Source organism: Phalacrocorax carbo, chromosome 2 (genome assembly GCF_963921805.1).
Source record: "Phalacrocorax carbo chromosome 2, bPhaCar2.1, whole genome shotgun sequence".
NCBI lineage: Eukaryota > Metazoa > Chordata > Aves > Suliformes > Phalacrocoracidae > Phalacrocorax > Phalacrocorax carbo.
In genome coordinates this window covers 20811806-20833573 of record NC_087514.1, presented here as the reverse complement: position 1 = coordinate 20833573, position 21768 = coordinate 20811806, and the positions used below count along the sequence as shown (strand labels likewise).

Sequence of the window (21768 nt, the reverse complement as noted above, 5' to 3'; positions counted from 1 at the left end):
GAAGAGAAAGGTTAAATGTTCTACCTCAGTGATTTTGTGAAAAGGTAAAAATAGAAGAATAGTGAGAACCCCAATCCTGAACTGTAAGACTATCCTGCACTCTAGGTAGGTATTTTATAAAAGTCATATTCTTTTTTTGCTTTATGAGTTTTATTTTGTTCTTTTAAAATTTTATTTTAACAAACAAAACCCCCTTACTTCTCCCTTTCCATGTATTTGCTGCATATGTATTATATTTATTATATTTATTCAACACCATCAATAAAGATAAAACCTGGCTCATATACTTGCATATGAACTTCAACTGGAAAATCAATGGCTTTGAAACTTGGCCATATATGGAAAAGGTAGTGCCGGCAATGCAGTAGATGACAGTTCCCCATGAGATGGCGGGGAATGAAGTCCTCAGCGAGGTACACATCAACAGTACACTCTCAAAGGTGCCATTTTTTAGATAAGACACAGAACTGAGGCCTTCATGATCTGTGTTAATTAAAGATCTCATGGTACTTTCCTGTAGGCAGATGGTGTTGGTATCAGGGGCCAAAGTCCAGCTTGAATAATTACTTGGGGCTGGAGCCAAAGCCTAGAGGAGTTAAAGCAAAGCCTGTCATCGATTTCAGGGGGCTTTAGATTAGATCCATTCTTCCTGCCCTGCAGTTCTCTAATACTGTATTTCAACTGCAGACATCAGCCTTTCTTGTATAAAAGATGTATTTAGTTCTGCAGAGGCAAAGTGTTCAGTTCTCTGAGTCCTAAATTACTTATATTTTAATATCTGTGTGTAGAGAGATTATTTTACCTCTAACTGTTATACACACATTGAAACCCACTTGGAAATAACTACTTAAGAGTCAAGAAAGGAAACTTGAATGTGGTTCCTTTTTAACTTCAAGTTAGACAACAAAATCATTAGTATATCCTAAAGTTCATATTATTTAAATTTTAAACAAGGTCAGATTTTATTTTCAGAGTAATTAGAATTAGATTTGAAAATCATTTTCTCAGGAGATGGATCTCTAGGAAGCATACTTAGAAATAATTTTTTTCCTCATTCTTAAAGACTAGAAAAAACACAATAAAACTACTGTTGATGTAACAGGTGAAGAACAGATAGATGCCATAGATATGGCCAGTTCCAGCCATCCTTCTTAGTATCAGACAGCTGAAATACCTGAGATCACAGATGGCAGATTTCCTATAGACTAAGCAATCAAATACACCACTTCTGCAGCAGTGGGTTTTATTCAGTGAATCACTGTAGCCAGGAGAAGATGGCTTTCCTTGGGTGCATCTCATCCCTCTGTCAGGAGTTAGTGCTCCCACTGGAAGGAAACCTCAACTCCTTGTGAAGGAGCTGAATTCTTACAGATTGCAGGACAGTATATTAAGCATGACAAGCACAAAGTTCAGTTTTTCTTAATACATCAGGCTGTAATTTGCAAGAACAGCCCAAAGTTATCAGAAAATTAATACTCAGGAATGTTACTGGTAACGTTCTTTTAGGGTAAAATATGTTTTTTCTATGGTTTGCTGCTGTTTTTCTAACTTAATATTCCATACAATTTCCAAACCACTTCTACCTACTACAGCTCCAGACTGTTTTTTCTGTAACATTACATAGACCTTGAATCCTTTCTATATGAAGTGAAGTTCCTGAATGATACATTGGCTCACATATGGTAGAAGTGTAAATAAATTTTTTAAAAAGTAACAAGGTTCAAATAAAGCAGTTCTAAGACAAAATACATAACCTTTATATTTCTTTGTTCAGCTTCAAGATCTTCATTGATTTTACACATATTTCTAATGTTAGTTTAGCTATTTTCAAATACAATATTTACGCCAAAATTTTATGTACCTGAAGAAAAAGATAAGCCTATGTCAAGCAAAATATTATTATCATTTTTTAAACCTGAATGCTTAGCCAAATTTGGAGCCCTGGAGGATTTTTTTGATTGTCTTTTCTGGATGAATAAACTGGTGATGAAGTCATGCTCCTTTGAAGCAATGATGCCTATGTGGAAAATCCTGCTTTCCTTAACAGGAGAATTAACAAGAGAAATAATTTCTTCTTTCATTGCACTTCTGAAAGCCTTTTGGTTAGTTTTTAGCCCAATAACTTTCTTCTTGGGTTATGCTACCTGTGTTTTCCTACTTGCTGGATTAATTATTTCAGTTGTCAGTCTTTCAGCTGGTTCTTTTCCTCATTGCCCTGGATGATGATTTAAGTCTAGGCAATACCACAGGTACAATCCATAAACGCCCAGAGCTCTGTCAGATGGTTGCTCCCATGTAGGGGCAGCAGCATTGGCAGTGCAACTGCTCTGCGGCCCCACAGAGGAACGGGAACACAAATCAATGAGGTTTCTGCTAACCCAGAAGCTGTGATTTGCCAGGGCTGAGCAGTTACTCTGCTGCTCCTGCCAACAGAGTATTAACTTCAGTAGAAGGCCAGGGTCAGCAGCTGAGGTTGTAGACTCTTCAGTTTTCTTAGAAAGGGTTACAGGAGCTCGCAAGTGAGAAAGCTTAGACACATAGGGCCTCCTCCCAAAGCAATAGCCAGGGAAATCCCTGAAGTGATTGTTAGTTGTGTGTGCCTCTGTGTTGGGTGAGACTATTCTTCTGCTATCAGTCATTAAAATAAGTCAATAGTAAATGAGTTTACTAGTTCCTAACAGCTATCACAAATTAAGGATGCTTGCTTTTCTGATAAGGTTTGAAGAAATACAAACTGACTACTTAGTATAACTAGCTCCTGAAATATTTAGTAATCTAAAGTTCTCCTCTAGGAATAGGAAATTTAAAATATACAATATTTATTTTTTTCCTAACTGTATGAAGATTATCTAATCTCACCTTTACTAGAAAAAAAAATTAAAAATAATATACTTGATTTTTTTAAATTGAGATTTCTGATTGTTATTGAGAAAATGAAGTGGTTATCTCGTTTCATTTCAAGTCTCCATCAGATATTTGGTGAATGAATAGCACAGTTTGTCTGTAAGCAGTAGAGAATGTTAAATTGAAGTTCATTATGTTGACTGAATCAATAAAATCACTTTTATATTTACTAGATTATTTAAGATCTGAGCTGTCATATTTGTGAAATCATTTGAGAATGAGTTAATCACTAACGTCTTATGTCCTTTAGTGATACTGCCAGCAAATGGAAGGCAGCTGTTGGTGTTTTGCATTATATTATTTGGAGGGATATGCAGAGATTTCTGTAGTGTCTTAGTGAATTATCATGTTTGCATTGTTTTAATGTTTTATTTACATGAATCTGATTTTCCTACAGGACTTAATAATCACTGTACATACCAAAATACACTTTAAAAATTCTTCATGCTTTTGAAGCCAGGAAGGAAAAGTCTCTCTCCATATCTTATTGGCAAAGAGAATTGACCTAAATTTTAGCTGCTCTGTCAAAAGCATCTGAGGTGAAAATTACTGTCCCCAGATGAGCAGCTTCTAAAAAATCAAAAAGGAGAAAGCTGTAAATTGATGGCTTTTACCTACAGCTACAGCATTCCAGGACAGGGTCATTCAAGGACTACCAAATGGCAGTGTCTGTCTAGATCCAGACTGCCAATAAATTTTGCCTTGATTTTGTCATGGTTCCAGACGCATGGTGGGTAATCCTACATTTCTGTAAAAGACCCTGTATCTCTGACCTCTTTCCCGGCCATTTGGGTGCAGCTGCTGTGCACCGCCACAGTTCCAGTTACAATGGCAAAAAGCTGCTGGCTTACAAAAAATCAAATCAGGAACAGTTTGATAATGTTATCAAAAGGATGTCAGTCAAATATCCCCAGTGAGGAGGCCTGGAACATGGCCCATACATGTATATATGTTCCCAGACTTAGCAGCAAGAACCACAAACAGATCTGACGGAGAAAGGGTGGTGATTATTTTTGTTTTGAGGAGGAAAAATATGCAAAGACTTACAGCCACTCAGTTTTTGCCGACTTACAGCTAGAAGTACAGTCTGCTCTTTCAGAGGCCTAGTCTTGCATATACCAACCTCCACTTGAGAAGAAACCTTAAACTGCAACCTAATAGCTGGCTGTGACATGCAACTATTCACTGCAACAAGACAACCCTGTGACAACAGTTGTGCTGCAAATGTTACACAAACCACAGGGAAAGGAGCAAACCTCGAGCCTGACTTCAAATCAGATATGCTCTCCAGATAACCACAGCATTGCCTACAAACGGAAATGATAGCTGCATAAAAGCACATTTGTGTCCCTGTCAAAAAGGACTTGGAAAGTGCATTTTCTGGATTCTAGTCTGTTCAGGTACAAAATATATACTATGTGTTTTTCCTCTCCAGAAAGTATTTCTGGTTTATTAAAGCTACCACCATTACCCAATACAGCCAATGTGAAAAAGGATTAGAAAATTACAATCCACTGAGAGGTATGAAATGAAAAAAATATTGCGGTAACTTATTATTGATAAAACATCAGGAACATCTAGCATCTAGCTAGTTAAGTAGAAGTTTTAAATGTGAACTTATATGCACTTAGTACCCAATTCTAAATTATTATAAAGACAAACTACCACTACCTGATTAAAAACTTCCTCCAATGTCAACATTATTTCCTCCTGTATTAATACTAAGTTTTGGTTTCATTTCCACTAAGTCTGAATATCATCTTAAAAAAAAGGGTGGGATGGGGGAAATGAATATGAAAGCTGCTTCTGGATATCTTGGAGTCCAGCAGTCTTCTCAGATAAGTAATTGTTTGTACATACTTGTGACTCTCATTTGTTTACTAGGGAGGTGAAAGAGTTTAGGACTGGAGTTTGGACTTGTATTTTCCTTCCAGCAAAGTATACATTCATCAATGTGCTTTTCAAAGTAATGTATCTTTGTGAGATTGCTCTGAATCTGACAAAAAGAGCTGGACAAAGACAAACTGGAAAAAAAACTTCATTTTGACAAACTGGAATAAAATATTTCAGTTCTGGGAACTACTGCTCCATAATCAAGTTTATAGATTATAAACTTGCAGATTCTAGTTTATAAAACTTTATTGTCAAGGCTCCCATTAATCCCAAATGAAGTTATGAGAGTGGCTATACCATGTTACACTGTCACTCCAGCCTCTCCAGTGTCCCATCTCCAGCATCAGAAACCCTAGAAGTCATGGGGCTTCCTCATCAGACTAGATATTTTAACTCTCACTGCTCTTCTGTTTTCTTCTTTGCTTGCACCCTCATAATTACTTATTTTCTCCTTATTTTATTTTTCCTTTCAGCCTTGCCCTCTCCAGGAGGACGCTAAGGTTTTGCAAGGGCTGGGCTAACACCTGGCCCAAAAAAGAGACTTCAGGAGGAACAGATGTCCAAAGCAGATGCCTGAAGAAGAGCAGAAGAGCAGGCAAGCATATCCAGGAAGCACAGGCACTTCCTCTGCCAGATATTATATATCTGTTTATTTAATAGGCTATGAAAGAATTTGCTTCTAGGAATTTCTCCTGTTGCATTTTTGAAGCTGCATTAATTTTAATCATTTACAGTGGCCCGTACCAAGGAACTCCATACATGTACCATGTGAAGGACAATCTCCCATTGTTAGCTTTTAACCAGTGTATTTCAGCTGGTGACCCTTCATTCTTAGCAGAAAGTGTCAGTAATTCTGCATCCATGCTCTACAAGTCACCAGCTACAATTTCTACTGCACTCTCCTTCTAGTATCTTTTACACTGCCTGAAGTGTCTCTGATACGCTTAATGAAAGATATTTCATATCTTTGATCATCTGCCTTTGTAGCTTTTGGCATATTTGTTTTTTGAGATGTGAGGTCCAATATTTTATACAGTCCTTGAGCACATTATGAATTATACTGTGATAAATTTTTTTCTGATATCCTTTCTGTTTCTTTGTAATAATTTATAATATTTTTTTTTATTTTGACCATTAATAGGCAAGTAGCACCTTCTGTGTCTTTCGCAGCTTACCTTCAATTTACATAGGTATTTTAGAAGGTGAGAGAAAACAGAAGTCTAGAATTCATTCCTCAGATACACTCATCTGCTGAATGATTAGAATGGAAAATGCTGGCCTTCATTTAAGTGCTCAGAGTTTATGGCAGTGTAAGTAAATACACACACACACATATTTTTTATGTCTAAAGGAGCACTTAGTCACAACCCAAAACCCAGTGCAATGGCAGGGTGTCACTTAAAGGACTGGTGCTGCTCCGCCCATTTCTGTCAGTTGTAGCCTGCCTTCATAGCCACAGAATAAACCATCTAACTGGAGATCTGGCAGAAGGAGTTTTAGTTTGGTGTGGCAAGGGGGAAGCAGGCTTAGGGTTTTTCTTTGTTTGCTTGGCTGTTTTGTTGTTGTTTTGTTTGTTTGTGTGTTATACAGATGTATTATTCCACTGGAGCAGCTCAATGACCTGATTCATCCTGTGACCCTACAATCACTGTACTGAATGGAGAAGTGGAAGGATTTTGTTTCCAAGGATCAATGACAAAAGCAAAAATAGCCCCTTTGCCATCAACCCCTGGCACTTCAAGGCTGCATGCATACCACTTACTGCATGCAGGAGGCCCAAATGGATGTGCAAACCTCTGTTAAGTACAATCCAGCATAACTACCAGGCCATGCTGAAATGCAGTTGGTATTCTACCAGCCTAGGAATCTACCACGATTCTACCAGCCTAGGAATTAGTCCAGCCTCAGATTCCTTAGGAACACAAAGATTCATTACATACAAGAATTTCAGATGTATATTTTTAAGGTGGGGAGGAAAGTCAAAAGGTGTAGCCAATTATATGCCTCACATTAACATTTACTGAAAATGTTTTGGCAGCTAACAGAACATTACTTTTCTCTCCCACACACCCTCTAAAAGTCTGAAGTAAGAAAGGCAAACAATTGCATAGAAAGAGCTCTTAAACTATCCAGCTACTTATTAAATAAATCATTTAAAGCAGAATTTGCCTCCTGTAGTGCTGCAGGAATTGAGTTGGTCTTGGAAAACGATGCTAACATAGTGAGCTTTCACCCTCTCCAGGGCATAATTACTTACTACCTAATAAATTATCAACGGTTATCAAGTTCGTTTCCCAATAAATCCAGCCTTAGTGACTGGTAACAACAATAATACTTCGATTCACTGTGCATTTGAAAGACATCACTTAGGAATACCATAAAGTGGTCCTCATTAGTGAGCTGAAATAGAATGCCTTATGGCCCATTTAAAAAGAGATAAAGACACTTAATTATCATGCTGCAATATAGTTCCTTAATAGTTTCTGTTTGAGACAGCGATTTTGTGAGTAACCAGCCATTCACTGAGAGATGAGAGCTAAAGAAGTCTTTCTTTAACTGCTACAAGAGAGATTAAGCCACTGGCTTTGTTTAATATTTCTAGTGTCCATATTTCTTTAATTGATTTATATTTTTCCACACAGGCACCCTAATGTGGATTTAGTGTTTCCAGCTGAAGAATGGTATGCATACAAAGAAATTTTTCACTAACAAGCCATTTGGGTGACACCAGCAGTGTTGTTAATTGGTTTACATACGCTGATATCTCCTGTAATAACTTTTGTGTGAGTGAATAGTACCATTTTCACAAAGCAGAGTGAAGAGGGATTTGGCACTGACATATACTCTATGAATGAGGGTGGGTAATTGATTTCAATATTAACAATCAAGAATTTAAACGTAAAAATATGTACTTAAAAGTCTTCCTTTTTCAGTACTAATAAATATTGACCTCCTGCTGTGACCATCAACAAGTTAATAGGGATACAATATGGGAATGCCTAATTCTGTTTTGAAGAGTTTAAATATTTTCTAATGACACAAATTTCCAATGCTGCACATTCAAATTGACTTATTCCAGCACTGAACTGCTTTTAAACCAAAGTCTGTCTTGATCCTACCAAATACACTTTATTACATTTTATTATACAGCATAACTTGGAAATTAAGGAATCCTTACCTGAGCAAGGTATGAAAATACTTTTATTTTTAAATCATTATGATTTGGAATTAATATTATTTAGTTAGTTTTAGAGAACAATAGTAAAAAATTAATCTGTCCCAATGTTGATACGGATCATATTAATAGCAGCACTAACATCACCACCCTTTAACAGATAATATGGAGAAGAAAGGTACTTGCAGATGAAATTCACCTCTTGACACTTGTCGCTTGACAAAAGTGCCCTTGTTGACTCTAACGAATGTCCAGACTAGGACTCCACATCTACACTCTAAATGTTAGGTGAGTCAGGTGAGACTGACCCCAAAAAACTCTTACTTGAGCTTTTTGAGCATCTCTGAAAAATGCATATCAATACAAAAATTCCTCAGGGGAAACAGGAAGTCTATAGCACCTGAACAGAATAAACAAGAAACACAAAATAAAGCTGGTGCTGATGTGTACATTTAACTGAACATCTACACAACTGTACAGACAACCTGGTCTCTGACTGCAGCCCTGCAGCACTTTCCACCTCTGTGGGTACATGTGCTCAATTGGATCCAGCTACAATAAGGGTAAGGGGACCCCTCTTCTGTGACACTAACTGCAAAATTAAGATTAAAATTTTTCCCCAGCTTTTAAAATATAAATAAAGGCAGACCAAAAAGTGGAATGCACCTTTATAATAGTGAGCTTTGTGAATTCAGGTGGACATTTTCTGATAGCGATCTTCTGATCTCTTTTTAAACTAAAGGTATTTCTGTTATTGCTTTAAGATGTCTTAAAAAAATAAAACCACTTGTTCATAAAATCTCTAAAGCAGGAGGAAGTAGAAAGAAACTGAGGAAATTGATGTTTTCTGTATTCCCAAACACACGTACCATCAGCCTTAGCTGAAGCTATTTGCTTTGACACCTTTGGGGATCAAAACAGGACTTCATGACAGAATAACTGTAGAACACAAGATGGCTTCAGTGCATTAAATGAGGTTTTGTTTAAAGTTCTGGTGTGGTCACTCCAACTTTGTCAAGTCTGTGTTTCTGAATTAATTCTTAATTACTATTAAGAAAAATAAAGTTAAAAAAAAATCGAAGTCATAGATGAAAAGCATCATGTTTTCTTATTACACTGTAGTATGTTATAACTCAGTGGTAATTAAAATGTAATTTCAGGTATAAAAAAATGTCTAACACTTTCTTCATGCATTCTTTTCTTATAACCATGTTTCAAGCACACTCTGGATCCACCTCAGACCTACAGCTTGCAGCCAAAGTTGGTTAGAAACTTCTGTGCATCTAGCAAAACTCTTATTTTGTTTTCTTCTATGCTTCAGAAGAAAAATAATGAAGTGACTTATATGCCATACTCTAGGCTTATACCTCACTAGTTATGTCTCATCATGTTGAAAAAACCTTAGCAATGTCAAGGTTGAGGTACAAAGAGGATACAAGTGCTTAAGGAATGAAAAGATATTGTTAGGAAAAGGGTACCAGACCATTGGTAGCTTCATTGCATTCATTTCAATTCATTCATTGAAGCTGTCACATCAAAATATATCTCAGATGAGTACCAATAATATTCTTTCTATGCACAGAAGAAAAATGACCAAGAACGATATCGTACAACCTTACTCTTCTATACTGCTGTCTAAAATCTATTAGACTTAAATATCCTCCTTATTGTATTCCAATATATGGCTGGATCAATATAATACAGGAAATTCGTCTTGCTGAACACAGTCCAAATATTAAGATTTAAAATTACCTTTCAGAATACCTGAATCTGTTATTCTATCCTGGGATTCCCACTGGGATTTTATTTTTTTTTTAAATATTAGCTTGTATTATGTAAGGTGTCTTTGAAGTCTTTCTAATGAAGTAGGCCAGCATCACTGCTGGGGTTAATTCTGCTTATGTCAATGGAGTTTCCTCTGTGCCCCTAACCTTCAGGTCATTTCTTTGAAGTCCTCATTCTATTTTCATTCTCTTCAACTGAGCATAAATTTTACCATAACAACTGTGGTCTAGGAAATGGAATTGACTACTTACTATTTAATGTTTTTAATAAATTAATTGCTATGCATTTTAAATGCATGAATTCCACTAAAAAAAAAGTTTGTGGACGTATTTACTTTTCCTGCATAATTTTCTAAAACATGAAAACTACCCATTACCCAGGAGATTTGTACCTTTTCAGAAATGCCAGACCCACTAACCACATAATTTACTTCATGAACTCAATAGGCACTTCTGGGGAGGTAAATTCCTAGCATGTATGTGTATTATTTCGAGAATTAAGCTTTGCTTCTTGTCAGCATTTAAGAGGAAGCTAATGCTTCATTTCTCTCCTACTAGGAGGTCACAAAACCAGACATTCATGACAAACCCTTCTCTACTGTTCCATTAGTCCTCTAAACTACAAAAATTTAGACCAAACATTTTAACAAGATATGTTATTATGCAGTCTGACAGACAACATAAAAAACAGGAAAAGGAAAAAAGTTTATGATTAAATATACTTTCCCATTGAATTTTTATATTCCCTTATCCTGTGGGTAGGAGTACCTGAGCAGCTATCCTAAGTTATGCAAATTAATGTTAACACAATAGACACTTTAGATCTATTTTCCTCTACTTAGGGAAAAAAAAAGGACAATGTATGTGATTTTTGACTGGGCACATTTTGTGACATTTGGCTTGAAACATAATTTCCCACTGGACCAGTACAATTTCTGAATTACTCGGTTTGAACTTGTGTACACTTCTTTGACGATGATATTATCTATTGCTTAACATAATTTCTAGTGTACTCCTTGTATTTTTCTTTCTGAGTAATATTTGTTTGACTCTCTACTTAGCACTACCTAATCCTTCTCATAAGCAATTTTTCTGATCTGGAAGTTTAGAAAGACTTTCAGTAAACTAGTTACTCTATTACAGATTTATTGTTTGGCAGTAACAGCAACATGCCAAAATGCTTTATCCATCTCAGACAAATAACATTCAAAGTATTACAAAGAATGAACAGTTTAAAGAAAACATTAATCACAAAACCTTTGATGACCTTTGCAAAGAATGATGTGATCTCTATCCCACTCCTATCTTCTACAGGTGAAGGACTTCTAGTTTTGGAGTTAGTCGTGCAATATCTCTATGACGATTAATTAAGCCTTCACCTCAATGTTTCTCTTTCTCTGCCTATTGTTGGGGAAAAGTAGAAGTTTCAGGCATTTATCTATATTTGAATTTAGAGATTAGTTAACGTTTAAAAACTTACTTTAAATTTTCATCATAATGAACAGTCATTTCAACTGGAAGGCTACTGTCTGAAAGTGCTGCTTTTTCAGAAACTCTATTTTAGAAAGTTATTAGCAGCCACTGCCAAGTTTGTTGCCCCTGCCTAAAAAAATACATTAACAATGTGACAAATCTATTTAGACATAGACACAAGCCAAAATGGAGACATATGAGTCCCCACGGTATCCTGCATCTATTTGACTCTCTGTAGTCTTTGTGGCCTATTAAAGCGTCTATTTTCAGGATTACACGCAACTGAAATCCTAGAATCTCTCACACTGGGACAGAGGTGGGTGGTATTTTGGAAACCAAACTCACAAACAATTCCAAGTTTTACAGGTGGCCCCCATCCCAAAACCAGTCTGTACCAAAACTGACACTGACAGTGAGATCTGGATTTTGCATTTAGGTCCATCTGTATTATAAAAATTTATCCTTTGTGTAGCTTTTACTTTTTTCTGTCTTCCTCATTTGCTTTTATATCCTTCAGAAATTCTCTTAAAGTTTGTGTAGCCATGGTGGAAGTAGCAAAGCAGGGTTTTTTTTTTTTTTAATGTTGTCATCCAGTACTAGGGACTATGTTCACTAAGCTTCTCAGAGTGTAGAACTAAACAAAAGCAGTTTCTGTTCAGCCCTGTATCTCTACAGTGTTCAACTATATTATTCACAGGCTCCTAGCAGGCAAACTTCTGAAAGTTTCCCAACTTATTTAAGTTATTCTAAAAATAAATCTTCTGATATGATTATGTCAATACTGGAGGAAATTTCTCATGTTTTGTAATGAAAATACAATAGTTATCACCAGCTTGGTTTCAAATGAAGTTCTTTAGCTGTATTACTATTATTTTATTAAAAATAGTTTTAAAATTACTAATTTCAGTTTCACAAATTGGAAAATCCTGAATACTATGATTTATGCAAGGAAGAACATAATTTTCCTGTCTGTGACTTATCTTCAGGGAAATTTTTAGGTTTCTTGATGCTGATAATAGTATTTTTAAAATATGTACACATACATGTAATATAAAAGATATCTAGTAACATTTAAAATTTATGGTAGAAAATCCAACAAAGGTACTTAACCATTCTCAAGATACCTCAGGTTTTAGACTTTGCAATTTCTCTCTACTCTTGTGTTCAGCCTTAGGAAGTTACTCATCTTTGACTATCTGCCCTTCTAGACTTGATGTCTCACTTAGGTTGTGCCTCCTTTCAAAGATGAGCGTCCCTAGTAAAAGCCTGAGGTTTTTAAGAGGACCCACCCTCTGATAGCTCCTCAGCTTTCTAATAATTAAAAAATCTTTAACAATCTCAATGATATCTAGCAACCTGTACTTAATCAAGTACTGTCTTTTAACAATGGAAAATATCTCTCAAAGTTACTGGCTGTTCTTTTTCTCCCTACCATTAGTTATTTTGCATGCTTCCATAACAGCATCCCACATACCTTCCTTCCCATCTAATAGTTCTGTATGTTATAGCTCTTTCTCCTCATATAGAAATTGTTCCAGGTCTCTAATTATTTCCATTGTCCTATTCTTTTCTGGACCATTTCCATTTCTGCTATATCCCTTATGAAATTAGATGACTGAGAGTTACCGAAGTATAAGAGAAGTGGTGTCACTGATTTATGTATCACACTTTGCTGTTCTCTGTCTCCAAATAAACACCAGTTCTCACAGCATATATTATGTTTTGAACATCAGTGCACACATAAAGTCTTGTGTAAGACTATCTGAACTTCATGTTTTCACATGAATTTAGAGTAGCTCCAGTTGTACTTCCCAGCATGCATATTTTTCCATCTTCAACATATATTTGCACAGACTGAAGCTAGTATTAGGTTTTTTTGGTACAACCAAATGATTTAGTATTCAACCTTAATTAGAGTGGTCTTGAGCTCCAGGATAATATTACTACTTTAACTTAAGCTGTCTGGCTCCTTTTTCAGCTGTGAATGTACTTACCAAAAATGTTGGTCAGCTAGATTTAAAGGGATGGTAAGCAGAAACACTTCTGCAATTATTTCTCTTTAAATTTTTTTCTTTAAATAAGTAAGGTATCCAAGGAAAATCCTGAACATGTTAATACACAAAAGGTAATGGAGTCCAAAGAGTTTGACTTAGGCTATTATAACTGTATTTAGGCATTTAACAGTGCTGAGCATCGTTGGTTTCAACAGTTCCTCAGAAGTAAAAAAACTCCTGAAAATTCAGGTTTTCAGGCACCTGAACTTGTTCCCAGGAGCTTAGTTTTAAACATTCAGTACTATAATTCTCACTCAAAGTTTTTATAAGAAACAGCTGAGGAAACTAAGTTTAGGAAAGTATTGCTGTTGTTGCTGTTTGTTTTTTTTTTTCCTTGATTCAAATTCAAAATTATTAGAAAATCTTTTTCTAACCTTATAAAGAACTTGCAGTATGTCTCTGTATGAGAATAATACATTTTTCATTTTTATATTAATTTTAAAGTACTCCTGAGCTCTATTAGAATACTCTGAAAACAGCTTTGCCAGGTTTCTTTGCCAAAAGACCATAAAACATAATAAAGGATTTGCATTGCATCACAGTGTTTCTCTACTGATATGAGAACAGCCTACTATGAAGAACATTATTTAATTCAAAATGCTGAGGAACAGTATAACAGAATAAGCAGAAGGGAACATTTAGAATGAACATGAGGGGGAAAAGGTTTGTTTTTTTTTTTTAAAAAAAAAAGTCTATCAACATGGGCCCAAGCATGCAACACTTCCAAAGGAAGAGATGTAATCCTCGTCACTGGAGCAGTCCAGATTTAAGCCACACAAGTTGCATGGGAATATATAGTAGAGAGCAAACCCACACTGCCTTGAGCTGAATAGTTGGAATGATCTAATATGCCCTTCTGCTTTTTGAACAGTATTGAGTAATGATGCAGGTGACAACATTTTGATTGGGGGGATGGTGTTGTTGTTCAGGGGTTTTGTCTGGGTTTTTGCTCTTTGTTTTTTAGATCATTGATGGCACTTAGAGCTCTAGAATTACAATAAGCAAACATGCTGGGCTCTTCGGACTGCTGGTACTTAACCTCACATAGACCTCTTTTATCCATGCTTCCATGCTAACTGAATGAGCATGAACTAGCACAATTCACACATCTACAGCTTCTCTCTCAGTTTACTCTGTACGCTTTCTTAGTAGGGTTTTGATAGCTTCTTCCCAGACGGATATTATTTTACTCAACTTTATTTCCCCCAATATTTTTAACCCTCTGCATGCCATACCAGGCACAGCTGTAATCTCCTTTTAGATGTTACTCTTATCATATGCCTTTTCTCTTATATTCTCCCTTACTTCTTCACCAGCTTCTGTATGACTTTGCCTCGCTTTTCATAGTTACAATTTTTTTTCCCCATTGTCCCATCTCCATCCTTTACAGTGGTCTCCATTGACCCATCTCCCTTGGTCAGTTCTGATGAAAGAAATTTCCTTCCAGAGATATTCTGCAGTGTCTTTAGTATCTGCAAATTGAAAACCTACCTGAATTTCTTTCTCAGTCTCTTTAAGAAGCCTTTTTAGTAAGAAAGGCAAGCTTGAGAAGAATTTTCCTAGAGCCTTTGTCAACCCCTTCTTTCAAAATGTTTTTTCTATCTTTTGTGTTTGTAGTGCCCTAATGCACAAAAAAAAAAAACAAAACCAAACAAAAAACCCCACCCAAAACCAAAACACAAAATCCAGCAAGGAAGAAGGAAGGGAAATGATCACAGAATCACAGAATGGTAGGGTTTGGAAGGGACCTCTGGAGATCATCTTGTCCAAATCTCCACCTTGAGCAGGGACACTCAGAGCAGGGGGCACAGGAACGCGTCCAGGTGGGGTTTGAATGTCTCCAGGGAAGGAGACTCCACAACCTCCCTGGGCAGCCTGTTCCACTGCTCTGGCACCCGCACAGGAAAGGAGTTTTTCTCATATTGAGGTAGAGCTTCCTGTGTTCCAACTTGTGCCCATTGACCCTTGTCCTGTCATTGGGCACTGTTGAAAAGAGCCTAGTCCCATCCTCCTGACACCCACCCTTCAGATATAAATATAAGTATTGATGAGATCCCCCCTCAGTCTTCTCCAGGCTGAACAACCCAAGTCTCTCAGTCTTTCCTCATATGGGAGATGCTCCAGTCCCCTGATCATCTTGGTAGCTCTCCACTGGACTTGCTCAAGCAGTTCCTAGTCCTTCTTAAACTGGGAGACCCAAAACTGGACGCAGTACTCCAAATGTGGTCTCACTAGGGCAGAGTAGAGAGGGAGGATAACCTCCCTCGATGTGCTGGCCACACTCCTTTTAATGCACCCCAGGATACCTTTGGCCTTCTTGGCCACAAGGGCACATTGCTGGCTCAGGGTCAGCTTGTTGTCCACCTGCCCTCCCAGATCCTTCTCAACAGAGCTGCCTTCCAGCAGGTCAGCCCCCAGCCTCTAGTGGTGCAAATGATCCCTTATTATAAATAAAATCTCATTCAAGAGAAGAGATCCATCTTTTGGATGTCTACAGCACCACATAGTCCCTACATCGAAGTTCATCTACATTATCACGCATTATATATGAAGTAATGGGTTACTCTCCATGTTTAGTACCCTGTCCTCTCCATTGATTGTAAAGAAAGTATAGAGTAAATTAGATATAGGCATCTATAAAGTTAACATCCATGGTTGGTTAGATTACTCCCAGCAGAAGGACACAGATGCTCAGAGGAACAAATCAGTATTGCTAATAGTCAATATTTCCATAGTCAACAATTATGGCCTACATCAGCTATGGTCAAGGTATAACAATTCAATGGTATTAAATTTTTTAAAAAAAAAAAAGGCTGTCAGTACACGGGTTGGCCCCAGCACTGTCTGAACCTTATTTGATTTGTGGGTTCTCATCTGTTCTTTTGTCCTCAATTATAATGCCCTTTTCTTTCTTGGAATAAGCTCATTGAGTTCTGCCTTTCCAAAAAATCAGGACTTACTTCAGAAGAAATTTCCTAGTACTTCTAATGTTTTATAATGCTACCTTCTTACCTCCTTCCTTCGAACAGAGAGTGATCAGTGTGTGAACTGTATCCATCAATTCAAGCTGCTGTTTCTGCAGGACACTGTTATTGCTTGTTGCCTTGTTTAACTGCTTCTCTAGTTCTTGGATTATGTAGCTTTGTCGTGTGACCAAGCTTTGTAGGTTCTCTTTTTCCTCCTTCAAATTGTCCAGCTCCTCTTTATGCCTTTCTTCCATTTCTAAAATTCTGTGCTCAAGTAAACTAAAATGAAATAAAACAATCAGTAGATATTATTTAATGCCAACATATTTAATACAGAAACCAGAACTATTTTATTTTTCATCATAGATAATTTCTCCTACAAATGTCACATCTACTAATTCAGCTCATCGGTTTCCTCTGTCAAGCAGCCAAATATAACCACTCTCTAAGGTTCCATTTTGTGAGGTTTACATGCTGTAGCACTTAGAATAAACTGCATGGAACTGCATATCTAGTTGTTACACCTATCCAAGTGCACGAGCATCGAGCCAGTAACACATCTATATTTAAAAGTTAAGGCAGAAAAGCCTAAGGTAGGCAGAGGGAGAAGAGCAGGGCGCTAAAAAGGACATCATTGGTAGTATGGATGGGTCAATATGATAAGAGACAAAAATGAGGGGTAAACTAAGGAAGAATTTGTGAAAGGCCTTACCACTGAATGGAGAATAAGCATTAGGATTAGCATCAAGGGATATGGAACCCATAATAAAGTACCATATGATGTGGTCTGTAAAGCTGGGAAAGGAATTGTGCACCAGATGAGTGGTATCTGCTTTCACATTAAGAATAGTACTGTTTCCCCAGAAGATGAGCAAGAGCTTTGCATTGTAAGGTAGGATTCCCTTGATTTCCTTGAGTCCACACAGATATACCCCCCCCCCTTCCTCTTTTTTCGGTTCCATGAAAGGTTCCTCAGACAGAAAACTGTTGGACATCATACTATGCAACCTGCTTACATCAAGTTTTGTAAATAATTTAACAGATGTATGGGAACAATTTCTCCTGACTAATATTCTTTTTCTAGCACCCTCTCTGCCCTGAGTTAGAAGTGTACAATTTGCAAAGATCAAAGGCATGTCAGACTATATCCAGAAGCATAGAGGAGTTGTAGACATAAAGGACAGCTAGTGTCTGCCAACTGTGGACAAGAACTTTTTCAGGACAGTGCTTTAATGCTGTGGTGAGAGTATAACAGAAAGATCTTATTAATATTAAAGAAATTAATTTAATCCCTCTGCCGCTTTCTTTTCAGTAATTCTGCTGTATATGCCAGAAGAGGTGTTTCTCATGCCCATAAATGAACTAGTGGTTACAAACTTGCCAACAAACTGCTTCCTGTTCAAGTCAGTCTTAGGTTTTATTTATTTGCACTCTCCCCCCACCTTTGTTTTTACTTCTGGATAATAGATCAGTGGCAAAATGCCTGCATAATTTCAGGTCATTTAACCTAACTGAAGAATGTAATAAAATCCATATGGAGTTGTTTCTACTAGATATCACAGAGCCTTAATATGAGCTGTTACAAATTATAACAATGCAAAGATTAAATTCAGGCCCTGGATTTGCTGTACAAGCTAGAGTAATATAAAACTTTTTTTTCTTTTTTTTTTTTTAAATAAAAGAAACCAAGCAGCAAATCTCTTTTTCTGAAATGTTATAAATGTGGGACTTACAAAGATACTGAAGAAAATATACTTTGTAATATCTACATATCTAGTTCTGTGAAAACCGGAAAGATCTGGGTAAAGGGAGGGAAAAAAAATAAAAGATGGGAAGGGAAAACACTTTTTCATGGGGTCCAAATGCAAAGAGAAACATAATATCTAATTCTAAAAGGCTTATTAATTAGTAAGGAAAGCACAACAAGATTCAGGGGACTGGAATCAGATGAAAGAAAGCTTCAGTGTGAAACAAAATACATATTTTGAAGCCAAAACCAATAAATTATTTTAACACCTTATCAGACCTGTAGCTGATTTTTTTCATCACTTGAACTCTAACATTAAATATGATGGCTTTATGCTCTAGAGTCATATGGATTTTTTTTTTTTTTTGAGAATATTTATGTGGAAGTCTTTGAACTTTGCAATGCAGAAGATCAGACTAATTAGTTAGCCAAAAGTGGTTGAAAATGTCCTGAGGGTTTAGTCATAAGATACTGTTCAACAAAGTAAAAAAATATTCTATGTGAGTTTTATCAGTTCTGTCCACTTTTTCATGGAAATTATTTAAATGCTCATTTTGACCCTAGATTTAATCCTTCTGATAGACTGTAAGTTACATCAGTGCACTTTGGGTAGGAACAAGGTGGGCCCTGGCCACAGTCTGTGATAAAATAGGTGCTAGGTGTGGCCACATCCCAGTCTGACATCTTACAGTCCACTGAAAATGTGGCGTATTGTCAATGTAAGAGAAGATGCCATTCTTGAAGCCAAAATATTGCTTTATAGTAAAATGGTAAGTAAAGACAAAAGAAGTTCCCTTTATCTTTGTCCATATCTTAGTACTGTGCAGGGCATTTCCCTAATTCCACAACATTCTGTCTGCATGTCCACACCTCATGATTTCCATATCAGAATAATTTCATGTAAAAGAAAGAGCCTTTGACAGCCAGAATTTGTGCATTGCATTATTTGTTTCCCACCGTAGCCTAAGACTATAGTAAATGAACCCATGGTGATGACAGTCTTATTTGTAGCAACACTGGCTATGTCAAGCAAGAAGGAAGAATGTTTAGAGCTTCCCACTTTGGCATCTACAGAGACAGACAGCAAGCAGATGTTTTACAGCTTTAGTAATAATACACCCTAATATTCATGAGTAGTGTGTCAACAACATGTGGTAGAAAGATGGGAGTGTCACAGCACTTGGTTCCTTTAACGGTTTTCTATGTAGATTAAAAGTTCTGTTATTATAAACTGCAAAACTAAGCTATTTTAAGGAATGCATATGCATTTATGCAATGATCTTTCTATATCCATAAATCTACAACAGATAGGAATAAGTCCTGAGGATAGGACCACTCCCTGTATTCCTGCGAGAAATCCAAAACAGCCATTGTGTTTTACTAAGAATCAATGAGAAACTTTTGGTCAAAGCTCCAAATGAACTAAAGCAAAACCTTCACATAGATTGAGGATTTCTGCACTGGCCTATCCCAAAAGGAAGAAACCCTTAAAAACCATGAGAAAACGTGCTGTAATGGCTTTTGACTCTAATGTAGCCAGAATTTTTCATTTGTATTGTCAAATTAATATTTATTATAGCTCATTTAAATTAAAAAAAAAGTGTTAGAAACCTCATTAAAAAAAATCCTGAAACAGGACGAAACCAATCAGAAAGATATTTAGTTTTATTTCTTTACCAGTTGTGAGACTACTCTGTTCTCTCTTTTTTCCTTGTGACATCAGACAATTTCTAATAGACAAACACCGTGAAGAAATAACTTTGCTGAGTGCTTGAGTGCTTGGTAAAGATAGTTTCTCAATTTTCTAAAAAGGCATTGTAAAGACAGAGTTAAAATGAAAATATTTCTGCTAGTTTTCATTTAAGAGTATTGCTGCATAAAATATTAAAGAAAACAAAAAGAAGGCTGTCTCTATACCAATTAGTCCAACAACCTGGGAAGGTTGACTGAAATTGTTATATAACATATTTTTAATAACTCTTTCCAGTAAAATGTTATGGGCATGGTATAATGACTGGATCTTTTTTACAGTAAATTTACTGTAAAATTTACCTTCACTTTTGAAATTCTTATACATTTCATGTACGTTTGAAATTCTTACATGTTTGAAAACATTATGACCTAGACAGATGAAACAGTAATGGGAACTACAATACTCACGGTAAAAATAAATCACCATTCACTAGAAGTATCACATATATAAATATATACATACACACGCGCGCGCGCACGTATATGAGCTTTTTATAGTTGTAGCCTTCAGTGTGGGGAAACAAAATGAAGTTGTGAAGAAACAAACATTGTTAACCCCAATAAATACAAATATTATCCATTGGACAATGACTCTCTGGAGTCAGTATCTAGAAGACAAATTAAAACACACACATATACTTCAAACCCAAACAAATGTAATTTTCCTAAAGGTTAAATGTGTTCAATGTCTATCCTACTGCTCTTGGTAAAGCTAGGAATCTATTTTTGACCATACAAATGATGTGTTAACTTTGTCAGGATGTAAGTCACTGGGATGCCTTGGTGCAAGTGTGCTGTGTTCAGCTGATTCAGAAAAAGCCCTCTGATAATGCTGAGGAGGGTAGAAGGCCTGTACAGAAGTCAAAGAATGACTTCCAGTGAAATCTGCTGTCATTTTAAAAGGTGATGAAGTAGAACATATAGAAAGCACTCTGGTAGGTCTCTGGGGAGGAAGGAAAGTCTGGTTTAGACAATCTGCCTTATAAGGTAGGTAGATTATTCACTAATTCATTCCAGACCGCAGCAGTTTAAGAGATTTTTTTTTTTAAATCTTTGTTTTCAGAGGCCTCAGTTTAGACCTGTGAGAACAGGATATAGACCAGATCTTAGAGATGGAGATCTTTTGTATTAAAATAATCTTTTAAAAAAATCTGGATTCATTAAAAATACAGATAGAAACATTTACTTTGTTGAGTTATTCAATAAAGAAAGACAAGTAACACCGCAGTAGGAAAAAATCTTTGGCTGTATACAGGTAGTTCTCTTGTATTATGTATGTATGGGAAGAAAAACAGGCAAAGGATTTAAATGCTTACTTTTGAGTGCAAGAACAGTATTTTCTCACTGAGACAGCTTCTTTGTACTTGCTTTTACATGAGTGAAATTTTCCTCTATTATTAGGTGTTGACCACTCATACTTGCTTTGACGGTCTGATATTGTCCGATCAGTTTAAGGAAATATAAATTATATGTCCCTGTATTTCTCAAGAACAGTAAAATAATTGGTCACTTAGCATCAGTAATCCTATTTTTTTATACCAATGACAAGATAATTCCACTGAAATCATGAACGCCAAGTGAAAAAAACCTGGATTTATCCTTTTTGTGTATGCAAACCCTGCAAATAGAAATGTTGTGTTTCCTCATCTTTTACACAGTCAGCTGGAAATTCAAGAACCATTCTTGAGCCCTCATCTTTCATAGGATACACCAGTTCTTGTACTGAACGTGTTAATATAGTTTGTCTACAAATTCAAGCTGCATTTTATGTTTAAATTCTACTTCCACTATTTATTGCTGAAAGATCCAGAATTCCATTATATTTTTCCTCATTTGTTTCATTTGAGTAAATAAAAAGTTGTTTTCACACTAGCATATTTAAACAAATGGCACACAATAGGTTAAATGCAGCTGGTACATTCTGGAAAAAAAAAAAAGGGGGGGGCTCATAAAGGCACTTAAGCAAGGAAAACTTTTAAGAATAAATCAAAATAGATTTTAGAAAGCTCTTGTGGGAGAA

General features: G+C 36.3%; 1 protein-coding gene across 1 annotated transcript in view; it reads right to left on the bottom strand.

The window, feature by feature from the left end:
- Positions 1 to 21768, bottom strand: part of ANGPT1 (angiopoietin 1) — a 172880-nt gene that overhangs the window by 65026 nt on the left and 86086 nt on the right. Inside the window, exon 4 of the mRNA XM_064442236.1 lies at positions 16296 to 16528. Coding sequence (XP_064298306.1) covers positions 16296 to 16528 — 233 coding nt within the window. The remainder of the gene's footprint in view (positions 1 to 16295; positions 16529 to 21768) is intronic.